Source organism: Adelges cooleyi, unplaced genomic scaffold (assembly GCF_023614345.1).
Source record: "Adelges cooleyi isolate 19-005CV unplaced genomic scaffold, UGA_ACOO_1.1 ACOO_flye_CR_arks_rails_tigmint_CR_PRNA_30, whole genome shotgun sequence".
NCBI lineage: Eukaryota > Metazoa > Arthropoda > Insecta > Hemiptera > Adelgidae > Adelges > Adelges cooleyi.
In genome coordinates, this window is record NW_026095971.1 from 22,843,998 (window position 1) to 22,871,626 (window position 27,629).

Here is a 27,629-nt window from a genome sequence, read left to right on the forward strand (position 1 = left end):
CCGTCGCCGCCGCGGTGGACGTCGTCGCCGTCGCTGCCGGGCGGCCACCGGCGGCGTTTGCGCGCTTTTCGTCCCTTCGCCGCCCCGACTTTTGCGTATCTTCGGCCTTGCCGACGCCGCCGCCGCCGCCGTCCCGTTCTGCATCGCACGCCGCTATAACGATCGATTTACGCACGCACCGCCGCCAGCCCGCAGGGGCCTCCTCGCCCCTGCCCCGACCGAGAGCTGGGCGGCCCGCCGGCGAACAATGGGCAAAACGGCGAATAACCGTATGTCCACGGCGAATCACCGCATGTCGTCGCATACGGCTGTATTGAATGTGTACGCTGGATAATACAGAGTGATTGTAACAGCACACCACAGCTTTCGTTTAATGAAAGTTGTGCTATTCTTTTGTAGTCGCCCTGTATGACGCACGTTATAAATACTTCCTCTGACACCACAAATCCATAACAATTAGTCATTGTTTAACTAGCTGATAATGTGTTATGTTATGTTATGTTCATTTCCGTATAACAATAATAATAGTATAATCATTTCCATTGGATATGAAAACGATAATTTGGCGTCGACCCAAGCCGGTAATAGTAATTACCAAATCACCCATCGTTTGGTTAGCCGGGCTTGATCTTATGTATACATAGCTGACCATAATTAACAGCTGTCTGCGATCCTGCGAAAAGTGTCCAGATAATCAATTAATTTGTTTAGGTAAAGAAAAATGGCCGAAAATAAAATAATTATAATATGGTGACATACAAATAACGTGTTTAAAATTGTAGTTTTGTATTAGGGTTGGTCGTCCGTCTACAATCATTTGTTGACGTTGTACATCCATATACAGAGTGATCCATCTGTTGTAAGACACTCATTCTCTGGGAAAATATGAATATTTGCTATATTTTTCAATACTGTAAGAAAAGTGATTTGACGTTTTTATGTGTAAAATAATTTGTTTCAACAAACTTTATCACTTTTATCTATACCGTTTTAGTTTCTAAAGATTATTGCTGGTTTTTGACATTATAATAGGTTTCGAAATCAACAATCGATTTTAACATAAAACCACAACATAATACTGAAATCAATCTTGTAGTAAACTGAGGAAGTACCTAATTGAAGTATTATAAAAGAAACAAGAGAGAGAAAAAAAGGGTTGTCTACAAAAAAACCAAACTGACAAAGTAATATTAAAATAAAACGGGTCGATTGAAAGCAAAATAGTTTGTTCTTCACTCGTTTTCTCGACCAAATCATTTTTTTTTTAAGAACTATTGTTTTGGCAGATTAGTATAGTTTTTTTTTCATGGTTAAGATATACTTCAAATCTTAACAATAAAAACTGATGGGAAATAGAGTATTTTTTTTTAAGTATGCATTTGGTGGATAAAATTTATGTTTTCGACCAATTTTTAATATTTAAGAAAAAACATGTAGGTATATATTTTTATTGAGCTGCTTATCTTTAAATTATCACGTCGAATCGACGACAGTATGTGTTTTTGTTTTTCTGCCTGCAAGAAAAAATAAAACGGCGAAACTTTCCGGCATGTGAAATTTAGGTTTCATAAATATTTGTAGATTCTTTGAACAAAACAACCGAAAGTACTTGAAACCGTTATGCTTATAATATACTAAATTTTTTAAAAACATACAAAAAAAAAAACGTATGCATATTCAAATAACGGAGATGGCACTTGCAATGACAATTTGTGCTTAAAACTATATTTTTAGTATTAGGGTGGATGCGACATTAGGGTTGGTCGTCTGTCTACAAGAAATTGTAAGCGTTGTCCCCATAATATATTGTAGTGTTTGTCAAATTGTTAACAGTAAATATATTTTGTGTCTTATTGACAAGCTCATTGAAATGAGCTTAGAATCGACTTTCTATAATTTATGGTTTAAGAAAAAATTGAAAATTAAGAACAACCCTTGGGATTCTGATAACCAGTGGGCTTATTGGTTTGTATTGACATAAAATGAGAGCTCTAATTTTTTGAAAATGTTCCACTAACTTTTAATGTCCACGTGCAAGGCAAAATAATGGCCATTTTTTAAATTAACAAACCAATTTATTTTTATGTTATTGATATTCATAAGGAGTATAATACAAAAATAAAATTAAACTTTGTCTTGGTAGAATTTGATTTTCCTTTTGATTTAGGAGTAAAATGATATAAGCAATTCCCTATTCGGTGTAGCACCTGCTTGGAAGCGAGGAGCTGTTTTTCATTAAAGCTTTTAATAATAATTTGTTTTTTCAACAGCTTAAGTATAATTGTGTTAGGTATTTTATTACAGTAATCAATAAAATAATGTTTACATATTTTATTTTTTAGTTTGGTTAATAAAACATTAAATCTTGTAATAATGCGACGTGTACTTGACGTATACCTGCTACTACAATTAAAATATTTTCTAAATTTATTTTTAAAAAATAACAACCATTATTTAGGTTAATTTTTTTTTAGAATCAGTGTAATAAATATTTTATTCAAGTTTTAGTAAGCAAATTAAAAAATTGCATTCCTCTATTATTATATATGTATTGAGCTATGTTTCATTATATTATAGTAACTGTTAGTTATATACTTATAAGCTATATTTTACAACAGGTGAGTTTATGGAACTTTAATGTCACAAAAAAAAAATTGTTTGCTTGTGTAATTAATATGAGAAAGTAGTGTAGATTTGGTGTACAATATAACTGCTATTGAAGTTTATTGATAGTGTATATATTATAGATTACATTTTGATAGTAAAGTGCTGACTTATATTATACTTAATTATCTTTTAAGAAAAGCATATTTGTTTTGAAAAAAAGTGAGATTAATAATTAATCATTTTCCATAAAAGTGGCTGAAAAATGTTCTATATATATGTTTTTTTTCCTAATCGTAGATTTTGGAATAAAAATTCGACTTAAATTAGAGGTAACCAAGATATTTAGTACAGTGTAAGTCTGTTACATGTAAAATTGGTTTTATATGTATTCTAAGAGAAAAATAATTTTCAGAGACAAAACATATTGTGGAAACTTGAAAACAACAATTTGCATAAAGTTATTAGAACTAATAGATGTATATCGACCTTTATCGAAAAAAAATAAGTTGTTGTTCAGTGAAATATTTTTGCATAATATCAAGCATTTGTACAAATAAGAACAGTTACAACAACAACCGCAGAAAACACAAAAACAATTCCGTTTTAACAGTACATGAATAGATTTTTCATTTAAAACCTACCCATCGATAAAATATCGGTTTTTTATTTTATACTGTAAATTGAGAACCTTTTCTAAAAATACCACCCACAATATACGGTTTTGATAGTAAAAACCAAAACCAAAAAAAATATATAAGCAGTATGGTGCATTGTAAAAAAAAACCAAAATGTTTCAAAATATATATTATGTTATTTAACAAATAAAAGAGTATTGAATACATTTTTTTCTATTAGTCCCATAAAAATAAATAATAATATTACCGTTAAAAAGTAATCAGTACATCCTAAAAAATAATAACGGCTTTTGACATGTTTGAGAAGTTAATTATTATTTTCAATAAATTGCCAAAAAATAATTAATTATTTTCACTAATGCTTTTGATGCTGAGCTTTTATAGTGGGCCAAAATGTAAGTTATTTGAGGCTGGTGTTTTTTTGTCGTATGTCACAAAAAAGGGTTATGATAAAAATGTATATTTTTAAGTGAAAGTAATGTATTGCCATTCTTGATGGCGTAATTTTTTCAGGCTTTTAAGTCTAGATTCCTTTATTTGTAGAAACAAAATGGCGTTTACTTGTAGAAAAAATTGTACAAGTTAAAAATTATATCTTAAGACTTATACAAATTAACCGGAAAATAAACTGACATGGTCGAAATATATTAAAATCTCTTTTTTCTTAAATATTGCCTATAAAATATGATGTTTTATGTATATTTGTATAAAACCTCTTAAAATCTTCCTGAATTTATTCCCTTTAAAGTAATTTTTGAGCAATTGATATTTCCTAATTTGTATAAAATGCCCAATTTAGCTTTCTCTATACCAATTATAAGTGTATACTGTGAAAGGTCCTATTCAGTAATGCGTCGCATCCGTAGCTATATTCACTTAGTGATGTCACAAGTTAGATTTTCTAAGCTACCTGTATTATTTAAAAATAAAACAAAAGAATAAATTTTATCGAAATTCCAGTCTAAAATGTTATAAATTACATACTAGTCGATGAAAGGATTTCTTCTATAACAAAAAATGAGGTTTTTTTTAATGTTATATCACAATATTTATATTTGTATAATCCATCTTGTTAGCTAAACATTTATATTAATTTTTAAACATTATTTGAGTGATGTAGAAATAAATAGATAAAAAATCAATGGACCCAAAATATAATAATAATCAGAATCTTTTTAACGTCGGAGACTTAAAATAATTTAACTAGGTCAATGTTCCTCTTTTTTGGGGGTTTTCATAAAAAAAAAAATTTGATCAAAGATTTCATTGAGAAAATTGTATATGTTATAGTTCCATTCTAGATCTACCTTTGGCCTAATTACCCTGACCTAAATACTCAAAACTGCTTGAAAAAATGAAAAAAAAACTCTACTCCTTTTATTGTAAACCTTTTAAATTCCACACAAATTTGGAGTTAATTCGACTATTTTTAAGAAGAACGCCAAATGTTTACTAAAAATTATTAGATTGTATAAAAAATAATAATAAATTATTTAGTCGCCATAAAAATGTGAAAAATAATACAATAATTGAGGCGTGTCCTATATTTTCCCTGTAGTGGTCGTACAGTTTTAATATGTTGATGGAATTTTAAAAAAATATATATTTTGTAACACTTACATTGTCGGTTTTATTTTATATTTTAGTTAAATTAGTTTTAAGTTACAGTAAATATAAACAAGTGAATTTTAAACAGTTAACAAAATCGAAACTGTTAGAGATATGAACAAAACCGTCGTTTAACCAAAAGATTTCATACGTGGATATTTATGTTTAAAAAATGATAATCCAATTTATCAAACTGAACAATTAAAACAAGTCGTTAAAATTTAATAAGAGATTATAAAATCACCCCTCCCTGTGTCCTTTTACCCAAGGGGAGAAAATTACAATGACCTTGACATAACAGTGTATTTAAAAAAAACCAAATATTGTTCACATAGGTTTTTTTTTTTATTAATCTAGAAAATCGTCAATAAGTGTGTTGGGCATGAATTTCTGAAAACCTTGATGTCTTTTGAACGTGCAAAAAACGATTCGTATAGTTTCGTTTATGTAAACAGTGGAAATGGAAACGCTTATCAAAACTCCCTAGTGTTTTTCTATAGTAAAAAAAAATTGTGTTTTCGAGTTAACGCTTAGGCGAGAATTCCATAAATAATGCTTCATAGTAAATCATATTTTTATATCATCGTTTTCTTTTGAAACACACGTGCCAGTGTGTGAAATTCTAGAAAAACCTCACTTCCCAACAATTCCAATAATTTATACACCTAAGTCATTGTCTTATCATTATGTCTTATCATGACTCATTGGTTTGTATTGGCCTAAAATGTGACCCCTAACTTGTTAAAATTGTCTACCTTCTATTTTGGTCACCGACATTTTAAATATTTAGAAATAGAGTGGAATACACAGCAGTAGACGTTTTTAAAATTGATAAAACTTTTTTTTTTGACACTTAAACCAATTAAATTTTCAAAAAAAAAAAATGTCTATGTAATTGATACAAAAAATGATTATAAGTTTTAAAATAAGATAAAGAAAAACAATATTTGTCTTGGTAAAATTTGATTTTCTTTTTGATTTAGGAATAAAACAAACAATGCAGCATGGAGTTGATTTTTTGAAAAAAAAAATATCTTAAAAAAGATACTAGCATCTCATTTCGAATTATGATGAAGTTTTTGTTTGTTTGTTATAAAAAAATGTTTCAACAATTAATTATAGATGTCTATTGAAAAATATTTAAGATGTCGGCGACTTTATAATTAGTGGGAAAATTAAAAAAAATTAAGTGCCCTTATATAGATATTAGAGTTCTAATTAAAAAACTTGCATTTTTTTTTGTTTTTTCAAATTTTGACTATGAAGAAGTAAACTTTTTTAACTTTTACCCCCCCCCCCCACCCCCTAAAGTACCAACAAGATAAAAATTGTGATTTATAGAGTAGCTACTCGGACGAATTGGACCAGTATTTAAAAAGTTACAGTGTTACCAGACACAAAAAAAAGCCTACGCCAGAAAAAAACCAATACCTTCCCTGCTTCGCATCGAAGCTAAAATAACTATTGCTCGAACTTAATACCGAATTTAATTTGAATACGATTTATAATTTTGTTGAAAAAAAGTAATGATATATTTTTTTTTTGTATGTATGGAAATTATACTATTTAAGTATAGTATGTTTCAAGTGTAGATACATTATTCCAATCTCGTGCCATAGAAATTTCACTTAAAAACCATATTAATGTGTATGAAATATTGTTATCTTAATAATATAAATAAAATCTTAAGCACATTTTAGCTTTCACAATTGTTTTTTGTCGATATTTACTAAACCTACCATCAATGCGTTTATTTGAATGATTTAATGTCAGCTTTTCAGGCACATACATGTGTAAGTCATATCGTGCACTACTCTCGTTCAAACACAAGTTTACCAAAAATATATTTTTTTGGGTCACAAAATAACCGCTTTACGCTTACAAGCGGAGTCAATCACTTTTCGTAGCAACTAAACGGTGTGACACCATTTTGAGATGTACAGGGTGATACATATAACGTGGCATACTCAACAAAACTAATTGCAATTTTGTGAAATTTTTTTAAATATTAATAAATTTTTACATAAATACATGTTAGAATATTATGAAATTACTAAATGTTTAACTATTTTAGGATTATCCATATTTCAACCGACTTAGACACTTAAACGGTAACAAACAATTTTCTTAATATTTTAACTAGTTTTACTTAGTTATACCATAAAATCATTAAACTATTGTAAAAATCTTAATTCAAGAGTAGAAAAAAAAGGAACCAACAAGGTAGAATTGTTTATACTACCTTGAAAGTGTTTATAAATTAACAATAATTACAAAACTAAATATTTTTGAAATGCAATTGAAATAAACTTTATTAATAAATTTCGAAATGAGTAAATATGTAATATATAAATAATGTTTTAAATTAATAACAGCTTATAGTAAGGTACAATTTTCTTGGAAAAATTGCAAACTAGTTGCAACATATAAAAAATTAAATTTCTTAACAGACTCAACAGATACAAACAGACTCTTGAACTATATAAATGTAACAGTTAACAAATAGTTTCAATAACAGCTTTAAAATGATTTAATCTCGTGGGTGTTCTATTTCATTAACTTTTTTGAATGCTCTGGTATAAGGAACCTTATAAAAAGCGTTCAAAATATTCGTGTTGACGTTAGAAAAGAAATCTTTAACTTTTTCGCGAAAAAAGTCTACATTTGTCCACGTATTTATTTTATTCGATATTTCCTTTGTTCTTACATTAACTAGGAGCAAATAATATCGTTTAATCATTTTATTTTTGATATTATAATACAAATAAGGGTGAAATTCTTTTTCCGATGTAAAATATTTTTTGATGACATCTAGAGAAGTATAACCATTTAGGAATTTAAGTACTAAACCGTCACAATCAGACGGTCTGCCAATAAACTCGCAGAATTCCATTAACACGAGCTTCGTGGCATCGACTTTATCAGTAAATGTCATTTCTGATGTAGCATCTAAATCACTCTCACTAAATAAATTTTCGATAAATTTCAATAGGATATGTTTAATTATTGTATTTACTCCGTTTTTAATATGCCAGAGGTATGTAACCACCTGGCTAATCGTACTGTTCACATTTGTCGCGATAGCATACAATTCGTGAAATTTCACTTCAACAAAGGTCCAGTATGTTGTGCCCAAATATTCGACAACAATAGTTTTTAAGTTTTCTAACTTGTCGAATGTTGATAGTGTCTTAAATTTTAGATGTTTTATACCTTCAGTTGAAAATCCATACTGTTCGTTGAATTTTATTTGATTGTTCAGCAACTGTTTATTTTTGGAAATGGTTGCCCTAATATCTATTCTACTAGTGTTCACGTTATCTATTTCATCCAGTTTTTTTTGCACGTCTTGAAATTTTCCCATTCTAGATTCCACAAAAAGTCGTAGAGACTCCACAATGGATTGATGAACTTTAGTCATAACCTGAGTGTTTTGTGGATTAATTACTACACCTTCAGAGAATGCTTCCAATAATCTACGTACTTTGTCCAAGTAAAACCATAATGTCCAAGGAGTATTCACCGCGTAATTATAGAAGGGCAAACTTTGAACGGTTACTAACATTAAAGCGGCTTCAACATCGAACATTATGTGGTCATATTCATCAATGAAAATAAACTTTCTATACGAGTACAGTAATTCTTCGATTAACATCATGTAATACAATGCAGTTAAGGCATAGCTGCACTGGAGCCGTTCAAAGCCTTCTTCATCCTCTTCTAGTGCGCTTCCTCCCGACTGAACCTGTTCCATGTTGTTCAGGTATTCAGGACGAGTTTCCAAAATACCCATATGAAGTTTGGTCATTTTCATTTCGATATTATGTGAAAGCATACAAATAATTAGCATTATGGTAGCGAGACCAAACCATAATGATAAGTTTGAACGCAACATTTTTCGCACTTTTCTTCTAAAACTGTTACTGAACTTATGTATACCTCTTGAGTGTAGTTCTAGTGTGATACTAGTATAGACCTTTTAGAAATGTGCGGCGGCTTACATTTTTTGTAAGACCTACGGGTCATGTACCCAATACGTTAAATGTTATGTTTGTACAGTTGTTCGTGTTGGAAATAACAACGCTGCGTACAGAGTACCAAGTTTTTTTCCTTTTGAAACCCATTTTAATATTGTGGTGTAAGTATAAAACTAAAGATTTGTCTTTTATACATCATGACAAGTAACAATTTTCGAGTTTTAGTATTTCAGTGTATTAAAAGTATTGAAGTATCGTTATTTTCTAAATAATGGAGCTAATAGAAAAAACATATTTATTTAATATTCTTTTAACTAACATGTTTGATTTGGAACATTTTGGTTATTTTTTACAATGTACCATACTGATTATAATTTTTATGATTTCTTAATGTTTAATTTTTGGTTTTATTATTAAAACCGTATATTATAGCCAGAATTTATGTAAAATTTTCTAAATTTGCAATACGAAGTACAAACAAATATTTTATCGATTCGTTAATTTGAATTAAAAGTGTACTGGTTTGCTGCTAAAACGAAATTGTTTTTGTGTTTCTGCTGTAGTTGTCGGTATAATCGTTCTTATTTGTTCAATTGGATCGAATACGAATATATTTCACTGATAAACAATTAAATTTTTTTCGATACAAGTCGATGTACTACTATTTGTTTTAATCATATTACGCATATTAGTGTTTTAAAAAAACAGTATTTCTTCACTTTATAGATTTTTTTTCTTATGGAATGGAAAGTATATCAACCCAATTTTACATCTAATAGACTTACACTATATTTCAGTTAGGAAATGTAGTCCATTCAGTACAAGGAGTTAACATTATAAACGTAGGGTTAAAGCGAGCATGTACCATATAAAATAGATAAAGCGTAACGAGAATACGATGGTTGTAGTTTACGATAATATATTTTTATTACATTTACATATTATTATTATTGTTAATGTGATTTCTTTGACGTTTTACGTTTATCATTTTCTGACGGTTCTTTAGAATATTAATTTTTTTCCTTTTTTTAAAAAAGAAAAACCATAAATCGAATACAATCAACTGAACATAAACATAACACATTCTTTTCCTGGTAGTCTTGAATTCTCAGTTGTTTTCAATAGGCTTCTCGTGAATAGCGCCAAGTGCCTGCAAACAAATTATAAACTGCCTTGAGTAACGCCAACGATAATTACTATCCAAGTAAAACCCATTTGACAGATGGCTAACGAAAGAACTTACAGCTGCTGAAGGCTAAAAAGTTCATACAGGGTGATCCATTAAGGACAAGGCGACTCATTTTCTTTTAAAATAATAGTTTTTTTTTAGACAGTGTACAATGTTATAAAATTACTAAATATACTTCTATTACCTTTGTTGGCGTTTTCTAGAGCTCTTATCAACTTTTGAAACTTAAATGGAACATTATTTATCCAATTTTTTATGTTAAGACTAAGTTTCAAAAGTTGATAGAGCTCAGGACAAAGAAAAACAGAGTTTTGTCTAATATATTATAAAAAAATAGCACAAATTAAAGTGTTCCCAAAAAAAAGGAGCGTTCAATTTCTATATAGGAAACTTGGAACATGTTTAAATTATACTTATTATATTAGGTGCAGATTTATTGGCTTATTGGGTCATAATATTATATTGTTCCAATATAAAGTGTACCAGTTATTAATATTGATAAAATTCATTTTTAAAATTGATAACATATTATTATAATACATTAAGTTGGAAAACGTACTTTGAAATATTTCACAGTCTTCACTTTTAGTTCCATCGTGGCTTCTTCATCACACAATATAAGCGTGTCGGGGTGCTGTTGTAACGCTGACACTGTCCACATGTGATTGACACCTTCTTCGACTGCCTTATGAAGGGCCAACGCCTTGTGAGATCCCGTGATCAATATCATCACCTAGAACCGGATGATTCAAGAAACTATTATATATGGTATAGTTTAAAAATTCTATTTATTGGGCTCATAATTCAAAAAAAGTTCACCTTGATTCAAATGGAGATAAACTCAAAAAAAATGTACATATTTTTCAACTTGAAATTAATGAATATTCTTTAGACACAAGCAGTGCCAAACAAACAATCTTAAATCCTTTCCCCTAAACTGGGTGGAAGTTTTTTTTGAGTAAAGTTTTACGGCTTTAGGTTTGAAAATTAGACCAAAAGTACATCTAGAGGTTGTAACATTTACAACTTTCTCAGAAACCTGCTGTCAGACTTTTTATTAAGGAAAACCACCAAAATAATAGAGAAATTACACCTTGACGGTCAATTTTTAGATTGCTATGTTTGAATGAAGCAACAGCCAACAGGTATTTGAAAATATTTTTACTATACTGTTAATAGACGGCTGTGTTTAAATATTTAACTTGAGGGTTGGGGGAGGCTAGTGTTGGTAACACTGGTCCAGCGGTGACCAGGGCCGCCACAGTGTACAACATTATTAATTATACCAAGAGTCGTTTTTGCACTGCCTTTGAGTGTTGTTGTTTTTTGTTTATAACGTATTTAATTAATATACAAAATTGGATTGTTCTTTTCGCGCAAGTTTATTTCGTTCTAATACTAGGGAACTTTTCAAATCCTTTCGAAACTCGTTCAGGCCGTAAGGTCAGGTAAGTCCGAACTTCCTTGGCCTCTTCTAGTTGTGCCAAAGTTATTTGGCTTAAGATATGTTATGGACTCTAAATGTATATGCGATTACCGTTTGGGCGTTCATGACGGTTCCCACGCCGACCGTCAGACCTTGTTTGGGCACCTTGTCGATGTCCAAAAATCTGGCATTGGCCTCCAAAGTCTCTTGTGCCAACGTCTTGACCCGAGTCTTGGACACCAGGGAAGAACCGGGTTCGTTGAACGCTATGTGACCGTCCGGACCTATGCCTGTGGTAGGTATATACATAATATATGGAAATCCGGAAAGTTGTCAAATCGAGCAAAAAAAGTTCTGAAGTCTGTGTGTGTGTACTTACCACCGACGAACAAGTGTACGCCTCCAGCCTCCTCGATGAGCCGTTCGTAGACCTGGCACTCGGCTTGTAAGTCGGCGGCATTGACGTTAAGTATGCGTGCGTTTTTCGGGTCTATATCTACTTGAGTGAAGAAGTTTGTCAGCATGTAACAGTGGTAAATCTCCGGGTGATTTCTGGGCAAGCCTTTCGTGGACCACACGGTCCAAAGTTAATAACATTACAATATTCAATATTGTTATAATATGTAGGAGATTGCAAAATAAATGTTCTCCTCCCAAAAAAATGGAACATTATTTGTAAAGGTTGGTAACACTGGTTCAGCAGTGACAACATTATTTATAAGGAGCACAGATATAGATAATAAACTAGATAGCTAACTGCTATATACTGTCTGTGTACTTGCTTGAAGCGACCAACGACCGTCATTTTTTTTGAGGCCGTGGGTGTTATCATCTATTTATATGTTGATAAGGTAATTCAAATAATAAATACCCTATTGAAATTTAAATAGTTGCGAATTTTAAATTTGTCTGCATTTTAATAGTTACTCATTATGAAACACAAGTCTTTTTTATTATTATATATCTCAATAATGTAAGTCTTACTACTAATATTCGTCATCACAGTACTGTATAAAAACTAATAACATATTATATTAATACTCATTTACAAATCACATTATTAAATAAAATATTTAAATTCACTAATATTAAAAGTTTCGTGACTCGTTAAAGTTATAAATGATTGTTTAAAAACATTAATCCAAAATAAAAATTCATAAAATAATATTAATTAATAGAAAAACTTAATATAAAATATAATAATAATTACGAAAACTTTAAAAAATCACAATTTAAAACAAACATTTTTAATTCACAGAGTACAAATAATTTAAAAAATAGAATTAAAACTCACTTTTAGAGAATAATAATAAAAAAATAAATAAAAATGGTAAGCTATGTTGTAAATTACATGTTATAAAAAAGGATTGTTTTATTTAATTTATGTCGTTTACTTGCGTTTTTAGCTATAGAGGAGGTCATAAGCTTACTAAACGCATGTAGCCTAATATTTAAATATGTTTTAGTAACGTTATTTATTAAATTTATTTTATGGGGTCGTGTGAGTAAATCAGATGATTCCCAACAGTTGTCACATTCAGGGAATATATTACATGACATAGGTAAAGAATTTTGAACACTTAAAATTATTTCTAAGTCTATGTTTTTTACAAAGAACTGTTTCTTTTCAATAATAATAGTTTTAAATAATGTTTCTGTTAATTTAACAATTTTATAGACACTGTCTGAAGCTAGCCTAAGTCCTCCTCGGTTTTTCATTAGTGTAAGCGATTTAATGGTGTTTTCTATTTTGCTGTAAGAATGGTCAAATTCTTTGGAGGAATCAATAATGGCCTGTCTAAAGAAGTCGCAATCTATTGAAGTAATTATTCTTTTTACTACAAAACCACTGATGTAGTGTAAAATGTTTTCTGTGATTGCATTGAAAAACGGATTATTACTACTGGTCTCTAATAATGCCGTTACATCTAATTCATTTTCTGAAATGGGCTGTTGGTTTCTTTTGTAATTCCATTTGATGGCAAACAACGAGTCTTCGTGAGATGACAGTAATGTAAAATTTCCCGTACTCAATTTAATTGAGGTATGTAATAAAATATTTTTGAAAGTATTTCTAAATTGCAAACAATTAGGATTGTTGTTATATCCAAAGCGACCTCTCATGAAACCAAAAAATAGTTCAATGACATCTAGGCTAAATTTATACGTTAGTATAAAGTTAAAACTTTGTTTTGATAGTTATTGCCTAGCTATTGCTAAAATAGATTTAATGGTTGTAGCAAAACCTATTATGAACGTTTTTCGTTTACTCTTCCATAGTTGTTGACCAGACACAGTCTTTAAAGAATATAAATACTTTATATTATTTGTCATTTCATCCTCATTGAGTTTAAAATTATGGGTTCAGATAGCCTGTTTAAATCCTTTGGCAAAAGGATTTCTGAAGTTTAAAAAATCGAAAATTTCGTCTATTAACCTAATGAATTTGATTGTTGCACCACAGTTACTAAAGTCACTTGAAGTTTGTCACGGGTAAAGTAAAGAGTCTGCTACAGAACTGCTTAATGAATGAACTGCGAGTTTTACCTTCATGCTATTCGATTTCCAATTCACATGCGCAGAGCTAAGCTTATTTCCTAATTTAAAGCCTACATTATTCTGTACCGGGTATAGTTTGTCAATATATTTCCACTCAATAAGGTTACCTCTTATCTTAAGGTTATCTTCATCTTGAAATGCTCCAAATGTCCCCAAAGCATTTCTAGCTAACTTTACATTAAGACACGCATCTGGTGTGAAGTATATATTACTTTTGGATGGTATAACATAAAAGTCTGATTAGATAGCTTCAACGAATTGTCTACAAACCAATATCCAATCGGCCATTTCCACTTACCCCTGAGACTTGAGAGCATAAATACTAGACCTCAGTAGCTGGTGTCTCACAATCTTCGACAGTTAAATTATTACCATAGTCACAGTATCCGATAAATCTGTTAAATCAAAACGTATTGTCAAATACTTATTATAGTTGTAATGTATAATAAATAAATCATTACAATGAGTCAATTTAAAACATGTAAAATATTGAAATAAAATTGAACCTGCAGAGTGGAATTTTTTTTATGTTGTCTTCGAACTTTTCGATGTAGACATTTCACTTGTTTTCTCAAATATTTCTTGCTTGGGCCATAATGAAACATTGTCTTCTTCATAATGTCCAATGATTACCATCATGTAACATAAAAGATGTACCTAAACAAATATTTAATATAAAAATTATTGACATTAAACCACCAATTTCGTTGTGTGCTTAATTTATGTATAACTTAAATTAACTCACCTTCACTTAAATCGACTGCCGAAACATTGTCTTCCTCATAATGTCCAATGATTACCATCATGTAACATAGAAGATGTATCTAAACAAATATTTAATATAGGTTTTATTGACATTAAACAACCAAAATCTTAGTTTATGTCTAACTTAAATGAACTCACCTTCACTTAAATCGACTGCCGAAACATTGTCTTCCTCATAATGTCCAATGATTACCATCATGTAACATAGAAGATGTATCTAAACAAATATTTAATATAAGTTTTATTGACATTAAACAACCAAAATCTTAGTTTATGTCTAACTTAAATTAACTCACCTTCAATTAAATCGACTGCCGAAACATTGTCTTCTTCATAATGTCCAATGATTACCATCATGTAACATAAAAGATGTACCTAAACAAATATTTAATATAGAAATTATAGACATTAAACCACCAATTTCGTTGTGTGCTTAATTTATGTATAACTTAAATTAACTCACCTTCACTTAAATCGACTGCCGAAACATTGTCTTCTTTATAATGTCCAATGATTACCATCATGTATCATAGAAGATGTATCTAAACAAATATTTAATATAAGTTTTATTGACATTAAACAACCAAAATCTTAGTTTATGTCTAACTTAAATTAACTCACCTTCACTTAAATCGACTGCCGAAACATTGTCTTCTTCATAATGTCCAACGATTACCATCATGTAACATAGAAGATGTATCTAAACAAATATTTAATATAAGTTTTATTGACATTAAACAACCAAAATCTTAGTTTATGTCTAACTTAAATGAACTCACCTTCACTTAAATCGACTGCCGAAACATTGTCTTTTTTATTATAATGTCCAATGATTACCATCATGTAACATAGAAGATGTACCTAAACAAATATTTAATATAGAAATTATTGACATTAAACCACCAATTTCTTTGTGTGCATAATTTATGTATAACTTAAATTAACTCACCTTCACTTAAATCGACTGCCGAAACATTGTCTTCTTTATAATGTCCAATGATTACCATCATGTAACATAGAAGATGTATCTAAAGAAATATTTAATATAGGTTTTATTGACATTAAACAACCAAAATCTTAGTTTATGTCTAACTTAAATTAACTCACCTTCACTTAAATCGACTGCCGAAACATTGTCTTCTTCATAATGTCCAATGATTACCATCATGTAACATAAAAGATGTACCTAAACAAATATTTAATATAGAAATTATTGACATTAAACCACCAATTTCGTTGTGTGCTTAATTTATGTATAACTTAAATTAACTCACCTTCACTTAAATCGACTGCCGAAACATTGTCTTCCTCATAATGTCCAATGATTACCATCATGTAACATAGAAGATGTATCTAAACAAATATTTAATATAAGTTTTATTGACATTAAACCACCAATTTCGTTGTGTGCTTAATTTATGTATAACTTAAATTAACTCACCTTCACTTAAATCGACTGCCGAAACATTGTCTTCCTCATAATGTCCAATGATTACCATCATGTAACATAGAAGATGTATCTAAACAAATTGCAATTTTAAATGGCGGGCGGTTGACTTTACGTGTTATCATTAGTTAGCAATCTAGGTTATTATATATATCTGTGATAAGGAGAGTCGTTTTTTGAACTGCCCTTGAGTGTTTTTTATGCTAATAATGTATTATGTTAACTTAATAATTAATATACAAAATTGGATTGTTCATTTAAAACAAGTTTATTTTATTCTAATATATTATTTATACAATTGTCAATGGGGGAGGTGATGCTAAACCTTCTCGTGGTCTCCCCTGTAAATAGTGTGTTCTCCGAGTATTTTTAAAGCTACAACTTTACGAAGTACACAATGAACACACGTAACGAATTAGCATGAAACTGACAGCCAAACGTCCATGGACCTCCTGGCTTTATCGGCATAAACAGCCCTTTTCAGGGCTACCCTGACGTGCGCAGCCACCGCGTAAAGAGTAGAAAAAACAAAATTCCTTACAAAAAAAATTATAAAAACAAAATCTTAAAACCTTATACAGTCAGCGAAAAATACAAGGAATCACAAAGAACAATACGATTAGTGCACTTAAATGTTGAAGGTTTGACTTGGGCAAATTCTGATATCTTAGGCACAATGTTTATGGATGCAGATGCACTTCAAGAGACCCACGTTCCGAGTGACAAGGTCAGCCGCCTGAGGGTGCCTGGTTTCAATATGGTCGACTATAAAGGTCACACCAAATACGGACTAGCAATTTACGTAAACCAAAATGTTAAAAAACAACATATAAATCCCGTTGCCGGAAATGAACACTCCATTGGTATATCTGTGGGAAACCTTATAATATACAACGTATACAAACCTCCACCCGAAAGGTGGTCCAACTCAGTCTTCCCAGTCAAACAAAGCTCCACAATTTATATCGGTGACTTCAACTCACATAGCACCGAATGGGGTTACCAAAGTGAGAACGAGGATGGCGCGGTACTCTCTGGTTGGGCTGCGCTCCACCGCCTACATCTGGTCTATGACGCTAAGCAGGGTGGTACTTTCGAATCAGGTCGGTGGGGGACAACTACCTCACCTGACCTTTGTTTTGTATCAAGAGACAAGGATGACCAACCTTTAAGAGTTTCACGACAAATTCTACCCAAATTCCCCAAAAGTCAACATAAGCCAGTAGTTATAGACATAGGCGTAAACTTTCCAAGAGTCAATAAACCCGAAATGCCCAGGTGGAATCTCCGTAAGGCGCGGTGGGTGGACTACACTAAATACATGGAAGAGAACATTAATCGCATTCCTCCTACTCCACAAAACTACCCCAGATTTGTAAAACTCATAAAAAAAGCAGCTGCCCTAGCAATACCTAGAGGACATAGACAGAACTATATACCTTGCTGGAGCAAAGAGTGCGACTCACTATTGCGTGAATATGATCAAACTGGAAATGAGGTAACAGCAAATGCCACTACTGGATGAAGAGAGAAGAAAAAGGGAGGCAAACAGAGAACTACACGTAGAAATAGATAGACAAAATATCGCTTCTGAAGAATGCCCTAAATACCTAGGGGTGAAATTTGATAGTACCTTAACATACAATCAACACTTGGAAGGCGTCAAAAATAAACTGAAGACACGCAATAACGTTATGGCTAAATTAGCTGGTACTAGTTGGGGTTGCCACACCAGTGTTCTACGAACTACAGCGCTCGCCTTGGTGTACAGCGTCGCTGAATACTGTGCACCTATGTGGGCTAGAAGCGCTCATTGTAGGAAAGTTGATGTACAATTGAACCATACTATGCGCATCATATCAGGCACAGTTAGGTCAACTCGAACAGAATGGTTACCCATCTTATCCAATATAGCCCCTCCAGATCTAAGGAGACTAGCCCACACTACAAAGACGCTAGAAAAAATTAACAACCAACCTAATTTACCACTTAAAATGGACATACTTGAGCACCCACCACTACGTTTAAAGTCCAGAGCACCCATATGGTGTACAGAAGCAAACAATGAGACTATAGAGTGTCTATGGAAAAGACGATGGAGCTTAACAGAAACTCGCAACCGAGACCTGATTAAAGAACCGTTCATAACGGATCCTGGCTGGGATTTTAAAAGGGCCCAATGGACAACACTCAATCGCATTAGAACCGGGCAAGGAAGGTGCAATTACCTACTTCACAAATGGGGCATGGCCTTCTCACCACTGTGCGAATGCGGTGAGGTACAGAATATCACGCACATTATAGAGGCGTGCCCTATCACAAGGTTCGAAGAAAGGATGGAAAAACTGCACGAGTGTGGCCCAGACGCAGCAAAATGGCTTAGGGAACTTGCTGTGCGATTATAATTATTCACTTTCTAATTTTATAATAGTTTTTTATTTATTCATTTTTGTTTCTAATTATATTTTTTATTGTTCACTTTCATAGAAATTTATCATTTCTGATTATTATAAATTTTATTTTAAATTGTTATCATATATATATAAGCCGATATGTCATATGCATAAATAAATAAATAAAACAATTGTCAATTCATGCGGTTAAGCAGATAGTGGACATGTGTGAGATTATCAATAAAATATATTATATAATGTATACTCTACTTTTCAAGTGGTATATTTAGATTATTGATTATAATTTCCATGGGAAACATTTGCAGGATCAATAAAAGATCACACAACGACGATTAGAGTAGAAAATGTGAAAAATTGATTTCACCGAAAATGAAACTGTTTTTGGTGTCAATTGATAATATTGTCTTAGTTGAGTTAAATAGAAGAATGGAAATGGCCATTATTATAACAGCTGGAATAAACATAAACGGTCAGAATGTAATTTCTCCCCTTTTTGAGGGCTTCCATAGTAAACAAAAAAAAAATAGTCTTGACACAGTAACATGAGACATAGTAGTTATATCATATAAAAAAAAATCAAATGGCCATATTTTTAAGATATGTAATATGTTATTGTAATATTTGAAGTAGTAAAAACCATAAAAACGAGAAAACTTCAATACGTTGGACATGTACTACAATTAATAATCCAGGGTAAAATAGTTGGAAGAAGGAGCTGTAGAAGACCTCAAATGTCTTGGATGGACAACCTCAGAAGATGGTGCAACACATCTACGAATTCACTATTCAGTGCAGCCATTAATAAAGACAAAACTTAAGCTCACAGTAGAACACAAGTAAATTAAAACTTAACCCATTTGTATGTGTTTATTACACTCTATATAGATAAGGAAATACTATATTATATTATAGGAAATACTGAGACTTAAACTCACCAACGTACTCGACCATGTTGAAAGTCTTGACGTACTTGAAAGAAACTTCACCGGCCCTGTAGTACTTGATCAGGTACTTGTACATCCCTAGCGGAGTCCCACCTGAAGTCGGTCTGAAGTTAATTGGTTTGCTTATAAATAAGAAAGTGTGTTACCTATATACTTACCCGTAGGAAGACCCAAGACAAAGTATCGGTCGGGTCCCGGGTTGAAGTCTTTGATTCTCTTGGTCACATACTTGGCAGCCCATTCCGAGACTCTATCAGCATTTTCAGTTATTATCATTCTCATTTTATCTGTATAAAGACAAATAAAAAAGGTTGTGAAATGCAGTGACCGAGCCAGATAATACAGGAAGAGGTCAACAATGTCTAAACAATACATCATGTACCTATATATGTGAGCTTTTTACATTAAGAGGCCAAGAGCAAGTCATATATAAAGCCTCTATTTATTGAGGAGTTAGGTAAAGGTAATCTTTTGCCAAAATCTTAATCTTATGGATAAATGAATAGGTATTCATTTAATTGGATTTGTTTATTGACTATATATTTGTATTAATTGTCAGTTGCACAACCATTGAAATCATAGTAGGTATGTAAAAAATAAAATAAAAATGCATCATTGTATATACAATACCTACACAGCGACGCATCGAAGGTAAAAATATAATGCAATTAAAAAAATTGTTTATTAAATTAAAGTGAAACTATACAACCAACTCGATACATGCACAATAAGTGTTTATGGACATTTCTTAAGGAGTTAGGTATATATCTTAATTTTAAGATGTGCTTTATATATATATATATTATGGCCTATGAACTTTTGAATTCAGTAATCAATTCTAAAAATATAAATACACGGATTTGATTGTATTGTAAAAATTGATAGGCAAGCTAGAAAATTGTTTGACATTTATATAAATATTAGGTGATGGTTTTAAAATCGTTTTCTAGCAAAAAAAAAAAAATATATATACTTCAAATGTTTGACAATAGTTAAAAGTAATAACGTTTCATTACAATAATTATTATACTGTTATTGTTGGTAAATAGTGTAATTTCCATTTTTTCGCATCATCAGGTTAGGTTAGATTAGGTATTAGTGCAATATATTTGTAATTGTTCTTGTTTTTTAAGACACAAATAAGTAATAATCAGTAACGTACAAAGATTTGATAAAGAAATCAACGATTTGACACCTAACAATGTTACATAAGAGAAATTCAGTAAAATATTGGTCAATATTAATTACATAATATTATAGCATATATGGCCTGGTGTTGGGTGTTTACTGTAAAAATGACCAAAATTATTTTCTCAACAAGTTCTAAATGCAAACAAATTAGTTTATTGAACATTGATTGTTACTCGGTCAACCTGAATAAGACCCCATTTTGTACAAACTATATCTTAACTAAAACTATATCTAATATATTTTAGACATTTAGGAAACGTTTTTACAACGCACATTTAAAAAAACAGCAGCTTATTCAAACTAAACAAAAATTGAGCATTGTAAAAAAAGAAAAACACATTGTACAAAATACATCTACATTAAATCTACTCACTTTCAAATTTATTAACACACATTATAATAATTAATATAGCCTTAAGGGAAGGCCATTACACTTTAAAGCGTATCAAATAAAGTTTTGAGAAATTTGAAGATGAACATTTAGAGGAAATAGACATTATGATATTGTTGTAATCATTTTGTTAAGTAATCATCAAGATGTAGGTATACACGTTTTGAAAATAGGTATAGGTACAGTTTTAATTAAATTTTTCACACCTTAAATCAACGTTTCTAGTTTTGTGTTACACATTTATTACATGTGTTACGAATTGTGTTAAAAAAAAATATAATAGCATTCAAGTGTTCTTACCGATTTGATTTCTTATATGAATTCAATACGACGTGCAGCATTCAAGGCGGGCATAACACTGCTTGTGTTATTTAAATGGAAACTATTTAGCTTCTACACTCAGCTCGGCTTTGTCTGTAGGCATGGAACACATGTAATATTGTATATATGTATAATATGTAATAAACGGTATACAATGTATATTATTATGACCGATAAGGTTGTTGATGTTTATTTTCTCTGTCATTATCTTTTTAGTTTGTGTACTATGTCCCTATATAGTAGTAATTACTAATTATTTTGTATCCGGTGCAGCAACACGTTAATGTAAACAAAATGTATTTATTTCTTAAAGGAACTATACTTAATTATATCGATATTAATATTGTATTAATACCAGGGCTGTATTATTGTCATGTTTGTAAGCATTGGATATCGAATAAAATAAAATATTAGGTATTATACAATTTAATAATATTTCTGTCTAAGAAAATAATAACGATTGGATATATCGTTTCATTTTGAAATAGTTTTATCTGATTTATTTTACTGTGTCTTAAATATTAAATGTATCAAACATCGATACATTTTTTTACATTGTATTATTATTATTGTTATTACAAAAAAATAAAGAAATTAAATGTTTTCTTCTTGAATTTGCGTCTTACAAATACAGGAATAGTGGTGTGTATGGATAGGACGGGGCAAAAAGAAGGTGTTTTGCGAAAAAGGAATAACCAATACTTTTATTGAACTAAAATTAAACTGTTGATTTTTATTACTATTAAACTTATACTATTAACACTTTTAAAATAAACTTAACTTAGAGAGGTTCTGTTATTATCTGAGGTTCTGCTATGGTCTACTCTGAATTCCCGACTAACTAACTAACTAAGCGATTTGCTCGTGTCAACCGACGGGCCCAGGACACCCGACACCAAAGGTTTCGACATAACCACGATGACACTTGCAATCGCCTATTATTTATTACTACCAATATAATACTACATGCATTCCAAGCTATTATGAAATAGTTATTAAAAAATAAATAGTTATTATGCTACACTACAATCGCATATGGTTGTTGTATGTTTTTTGCAAATTGGACTTGAACATGTTGCACAACTTACCTATAATAATAATACATGTAATTGCAAAAATAAAATATTTTAATGAGTATCTTACCACTGTACATAGGTTTTCCTTTTTTGGACAACAAGAACATTTAGTTTTTTCACATTTACCGGGTCCAGTTTCTGGGCTTGAAATGACTCCACTAAATCGTCTAATTTGTTGTTTTAGAGGAACAGGTAATGTTGGTATACTTTGTCGTCGAACTAAATGAGGTTTGCAGAGGTCTTGTCCTAATTGCTTCAAAAATTTGCGTCGTGGAATAACAGTATTAGTGTTTGACCTGTAAATTATTTGGCTATTTATTCCAGCAATATTTAGTAAAGAAAAAAAATACTGTCAAAGGCCATCTGTGGCTGTTTCTTGAAACTGAGTATTCGCCTTTGAGTTCATCCACAACGCCTACACCTCCTTTTGACATATTATAAAATGAAATGACTTCTGGTAATTTTTTATCCCCCGAGTTCTGATCAATGTCACCTTGCGTATACATTGTTGATAGCATCATAACTTTTTTTTTCTTTTTTTTGGAACATATGACAATAAAAGACAATTATTATCTCCAAATCCAAATTTTGTACTACATATTTGTCGGTTTTTTGTGTCTAAAAAACATGTTGGTATATCCCGTTTATTTTTTTTCAGCGTACTTACCATAGTAGTTTTTATACTCTTTTAGAAGTTCGACCGCTAAAGGGACTGAAGTGAACCAATTATCAATAGTAATATTGCGGCCCGTTTTAGCAATTGGTTTTATCATACGTTTGACAACACTAGCTCCACTATTATCCTGTAAAAACGGTCCAATAGGTTGTTTGCCTGCGTAAATTTCCATATTTGCTGTATAAAATACACGTGAATCTACCAAAGCAAAAATCTTTATAACATATTTATTAGGTTTATTGGCTATATACTGGCGAAATTTACATTTTCCCCGGAAGCCCTAGACATTTCGTCGATTGTACAATATTCTCCTGGTATATAAAATATACAACGATTTACGAATTCATCAAAAACCGTTCTAATTGGTGCCAAATTGTCAATTTTTTTTCGTTCATTTCGAGTGTGTATATTATCAAATCGTAAAGCACGAAGTAACAGGTAAAAACGTCTTTCAGACATTACTGCACGAAAAATTTCGTAAGCAAATCCATCGGTTTCCCACAAGTCAGCAAGATTTATATGGTTACTTCGCAACATACCAGCAATATATAAAAGACCGAAAAGTGCTCGAATTTCATCTATATCAGTATCTAAAACATCTTTGGACCTTTGATAATTATCACGAATTTTCGCCAAATATATATTGGTACAAGTAGTAATTTCTTGTAAACAATCGTCTGAAAAAAAGTCCCCAAGAGTGAATTATAGTTTTAGCATTTTTTGCTACCAATTTTACGCCAGGAAGGTGTGTTACAATATTTCTTCGTGGAGTTCTTACATTACGAGGAGGAAGGTCAGTATACCACTTGATTATTTTATCTTTACCTTTGTTATATTCCCGGAAATCATTTCTACTAGAATCGTCAGAACAAGACATTTCGGACTCACTTTCATTTTCAACAGATTCATCACTAATTTCTCGATTATCATCTAATACTTCTTCCTCACTGTCATCTTCATCTGGGTCAAAATCATCTAACATAACATTGTCAGTTTCGTAAAGCCAAGCACATACGTTATTATCCATACCTAATAAAAAACTACACAAAAAAATTTACTTGTTTGGTCGTGTATAGAGAATTTCTCCCACCGTGTACATACGATTCGCGTTAAACGGATTCTGACAATAGATTATCAACAATAATTGCGGTAAATGCCCATTTATATTTAGATTAGATGTATTCGATAAGGTATGGCGTAACTACTAAGCAATAAACCAATATAAAAAAAACAGTGGTGACAAAAACAATATCGTGGTGACAGAATCTGAACAAGAAAATGTAACAATATTAAGTAGAATTAAATAAATATTTACAGTAAATTAAACAGGTATGGGGGGGGGGTAGAAGGTGCAAGCCACGAGGGTACGTTAGAAACCGGAATAATAAAATCCTCTGTCGACGTCCGGCATGTACGGGTACCGTTGCTTGTTTCTTAGGCTCATGGCCATGGCCTTTACCCTCGTGATCCTGGCTCTGTATTTAGGGTCCTTGATGGCGGTGTTCTGGCCGAAGCGGGCCGTCACGATCGGTGTCCTACGTACGGGTTCCTGGGCCGGGCCGCTGGCAACGTCGTCGCCGCCTCCGCTTTGGGCTTCGGTCGGCGGTGGTTTGACGACCTCGGTGGCCTTGTACAGAAGTGCGCCTTTGATGGCCGCAAACGCACCGGAAACAGTTGACCGTACAAAGCGGTTCAGACTGGTGGCCAGATAGCTTGATTTCTGGCGGCCGACTTTGGTGGCGATCACGGGAAACAATTTGTTACAATATAAGAACAGCGTGTAACAATTATAACCGACTAATGCGGTGGAAAAAATAGCGTAACTAATAAGAGCAATTAAATATATGAAAATAACAAAATAATTTAAATAAAAGATTATCATAAAAAAATATACTATTTTAAAAATTATCGGCTTCGGAAAATTCCGAGCAATAAATTGACAATACATGCTAAGGATTATTAGCAAATATAAACAAAGTAGGACTGCAGTTGACGAATATAAAAAAAAACGGACATTGTCAGCGTGGGCGGAATACCAGGAAAAAATAAAAATAAATAAATTGCAAAGTGCACTAATGGTGGAAGTTAAGCAAAACAACTGCAAAATGTGCATAATTAATTGGTTTGCAGAAATCAACCGATCCAAAGCCCGTCGCGCCGCGTCTCCGGGTTCCGCGGCATCTCCACTGGCTGGTTGGACGTCGGCATCGGGCCTGGTGTACGCCATACAGTCCAAGAGTCTCATAATGCCAACGGACCGCCCGTCCTTAACTGTATTGCACGCAAAAGACATTGTTTTTGGGCACAAAGTTAACTTTTGATAATTATAAAGATTTACAAGAGAATTTGGAACAATCACTCAAGAAAACTTGAAAACAATGCAAGTATGACATAAACACTTTGAATTCACAAAGATTATTAGACAAAACAAGTACACGGTGAAATCAAGACAAGTTGATAGTTACAATAAAACAACGGCCGTTGTCACGACCAGACACGTAGCCAGACATATTATTATTATATTTATTTGTTTATCTAAAGTTTTAACACCCCAAATGGGTAACGAGTACAGTTATTAAAGTTTCACAAAAGAATATACAGCGACAACTTAGGTATTAGATATACAAAATATAGAAATAATAACAAATAAATACATAAACAATAAACACGTGTAAGCTTAATTCAATATAATATTTTTTAATTTAAGTTGGGAATCAAACGAAAAATCAAAATTAAGTACATTGTCACATGCATTTAAAATGCGTTACTCCGGACTATATTTAATTAAGTTTGTGTAGCATTGTGGTATTAAGATCGGGCGATTATTTCTTGAATTAAAGGTTGGAATTTTAAAGTTTTTTTTGCTTAGGAATTCTGGACAGGATAATTTATCATTTATTAATTTATGAATAAAAGCTATGTCGTTATATTATAGCCTTCTAGAAGTCAATGACTCTAAACCCAAATTCTACAGCTAAAATATTAGACATAATATACGTTGTTCCCATAAATGTTGCCCGATTGATGTGTTTATGGTCTATGGATTAAATAAAGACAAATAATAAAGGTTATGCTTAAGTATAGGTATTCAAAAACGGAATTCTTTCTTCGGATTTGATTTAATAATATACATGTTGTGTTTGTGAAAGCGCTTACTGTATAATAGCATAGAACATCTAAGGTTATATTGGGATTAGGTTTATCATAAGTTGACAGCACCTATTGTCGAATCAGATACACTTTTTTAGGATTTGTCAACACATCCGTGTTAAAATAGGTAAGTATTTCTACCGCGTCGTATCTCATTAGATTATTTACAAAAAACAAAATATATTACACTTTTCATAGATCCAGTGAACAATTTACAGAAAACGACTAGGTATGTATACATTTTGGTACACATGGTCTTTTTTTTTTTTATATCCTGTCTTATGCAAAAGAAATAAATCATATCATAAAGAAATGGAACATAATTTATTTAACAATTTATTTTTTTATTTTCACAGAATAACATGGTAAACAACGATTTAGAAACAATAAACAAATAGGAAAAATGCCTAGTACAATAGGTAGATAAGTACAATAATTATACAAAATAATCAACAACAAACAAATGACAATAATAATAATATTATTATGAATCAAATAAATAACAACAGTGAATCAATTAGGTGTGGAGTTGCAAGCCGGATATGTCCGGCCTTCTTTTCAAGCTCATAGCGATGGCCGTTTACCTGGCACCTGGACAGCAGTTTGTCTTTGAGGGCCTTGCACGCATTCGAAACCGTTGACTGTACCCAACGCACCCATCTCCGTCGGCATTGGCTTCAGGCTTAGTGTGCGCGATACAGTCCAAGACTTTGACAATTCCAATTGACAGTCCATCTTTAATTAATTACCAAGGGAAGATATAGAAAACACGAGAAACATTACATATTTTCTATGATGTTTCACACGACAAGTGTAAAGACGTTGTCTATAAAGATGAAATTTGGAACGGTAGCGCAAACCCCAATGGAAAATGTGGTATCTATATATAAATATAAAAAAAAAAAAAAATAGTAATAATTATTAACTAATAAATGTTGTAAAGATTTTAATTTTTCTGCCAAACTGTTGTCGTTATTCTTTTGATATATTTTAAGACAAGAAAAGCGTTACACGATAGTGGTGGGAGATAGGGGGTGAGTGATAGTGGGTAGGGGATAGGGGTAAGATATAGGAGATAAGAGATATGTTGTACGTTCAACGTTTCAAAATTAAACATTTGTGTCGATAATTATTACTCCTAACATCAATGCGTCTTTTTGAAAGTTAATTTAACACATTCAGTAATCTTGTAATTATTCCTGAGAGTCATGTTTTCTTTATATCATAATATGTATTTTTTTCTAGCTGTATAT

General features: G+C 31.5%; 1 protein-coding gene across 50 annotated transcripts; it reads right to left on the reverse strand.

Annotated features, from left to right (window-relative positions):
* Positions 1-9,787: 9,787 nt before the first annotated feature.
* LOC126839434 (glucosamine-6-phosphate isomerase-like) lies at positions 9,788-21,568 on the reverse strand. 50 transcript variants are annotated; one of them, XR_007685821.1, is made up of 14 exons: positions 21,454-21,568; positions 19,730-19,858; positions 19,563-19,664; positions 16,208-16,286; positions 16,041-16,119; positions 15,874-15,952; positions 15,716-15,794; positions 15,388-15,466; positions 15,230-15,308; positions 15,063-15,141; positions 14,905-14,983; positions 14,747-14,825; positions 14,508-14,658; positions 13,566-14,396 (listed from the first exon to the last, which is right to left on the reverse strand). XR_007685821.1 is itself a non-coding variant. In XM_050574784.1 (7 exons), exons 2-7 carry the CDS (start codon positions 19,851-19,853, stop codon positions 9,936-9,938), a joined length of 804 nt encoding a protein of 267 aa, XP_050430741.1. In that variant the 5' UTR covers positions 19,854-19,858; positions 21,454-21,568; the 3' UTR covers positions 9,788-9,935. The 50 variants fall into 50 exon arrangements, 1 of the variants encoding a protein (XP_050430741.1); XR_007685823.1 differs by lacking the exon at positions 15,388-15,466 and adding an exon at positions 15,546-15,627; XR_007685829.1 differs by lacking the exon at positions 15,716-15,794.
* Positions 21,569-27,629: the final 6,061 nt, after the last annotated feature.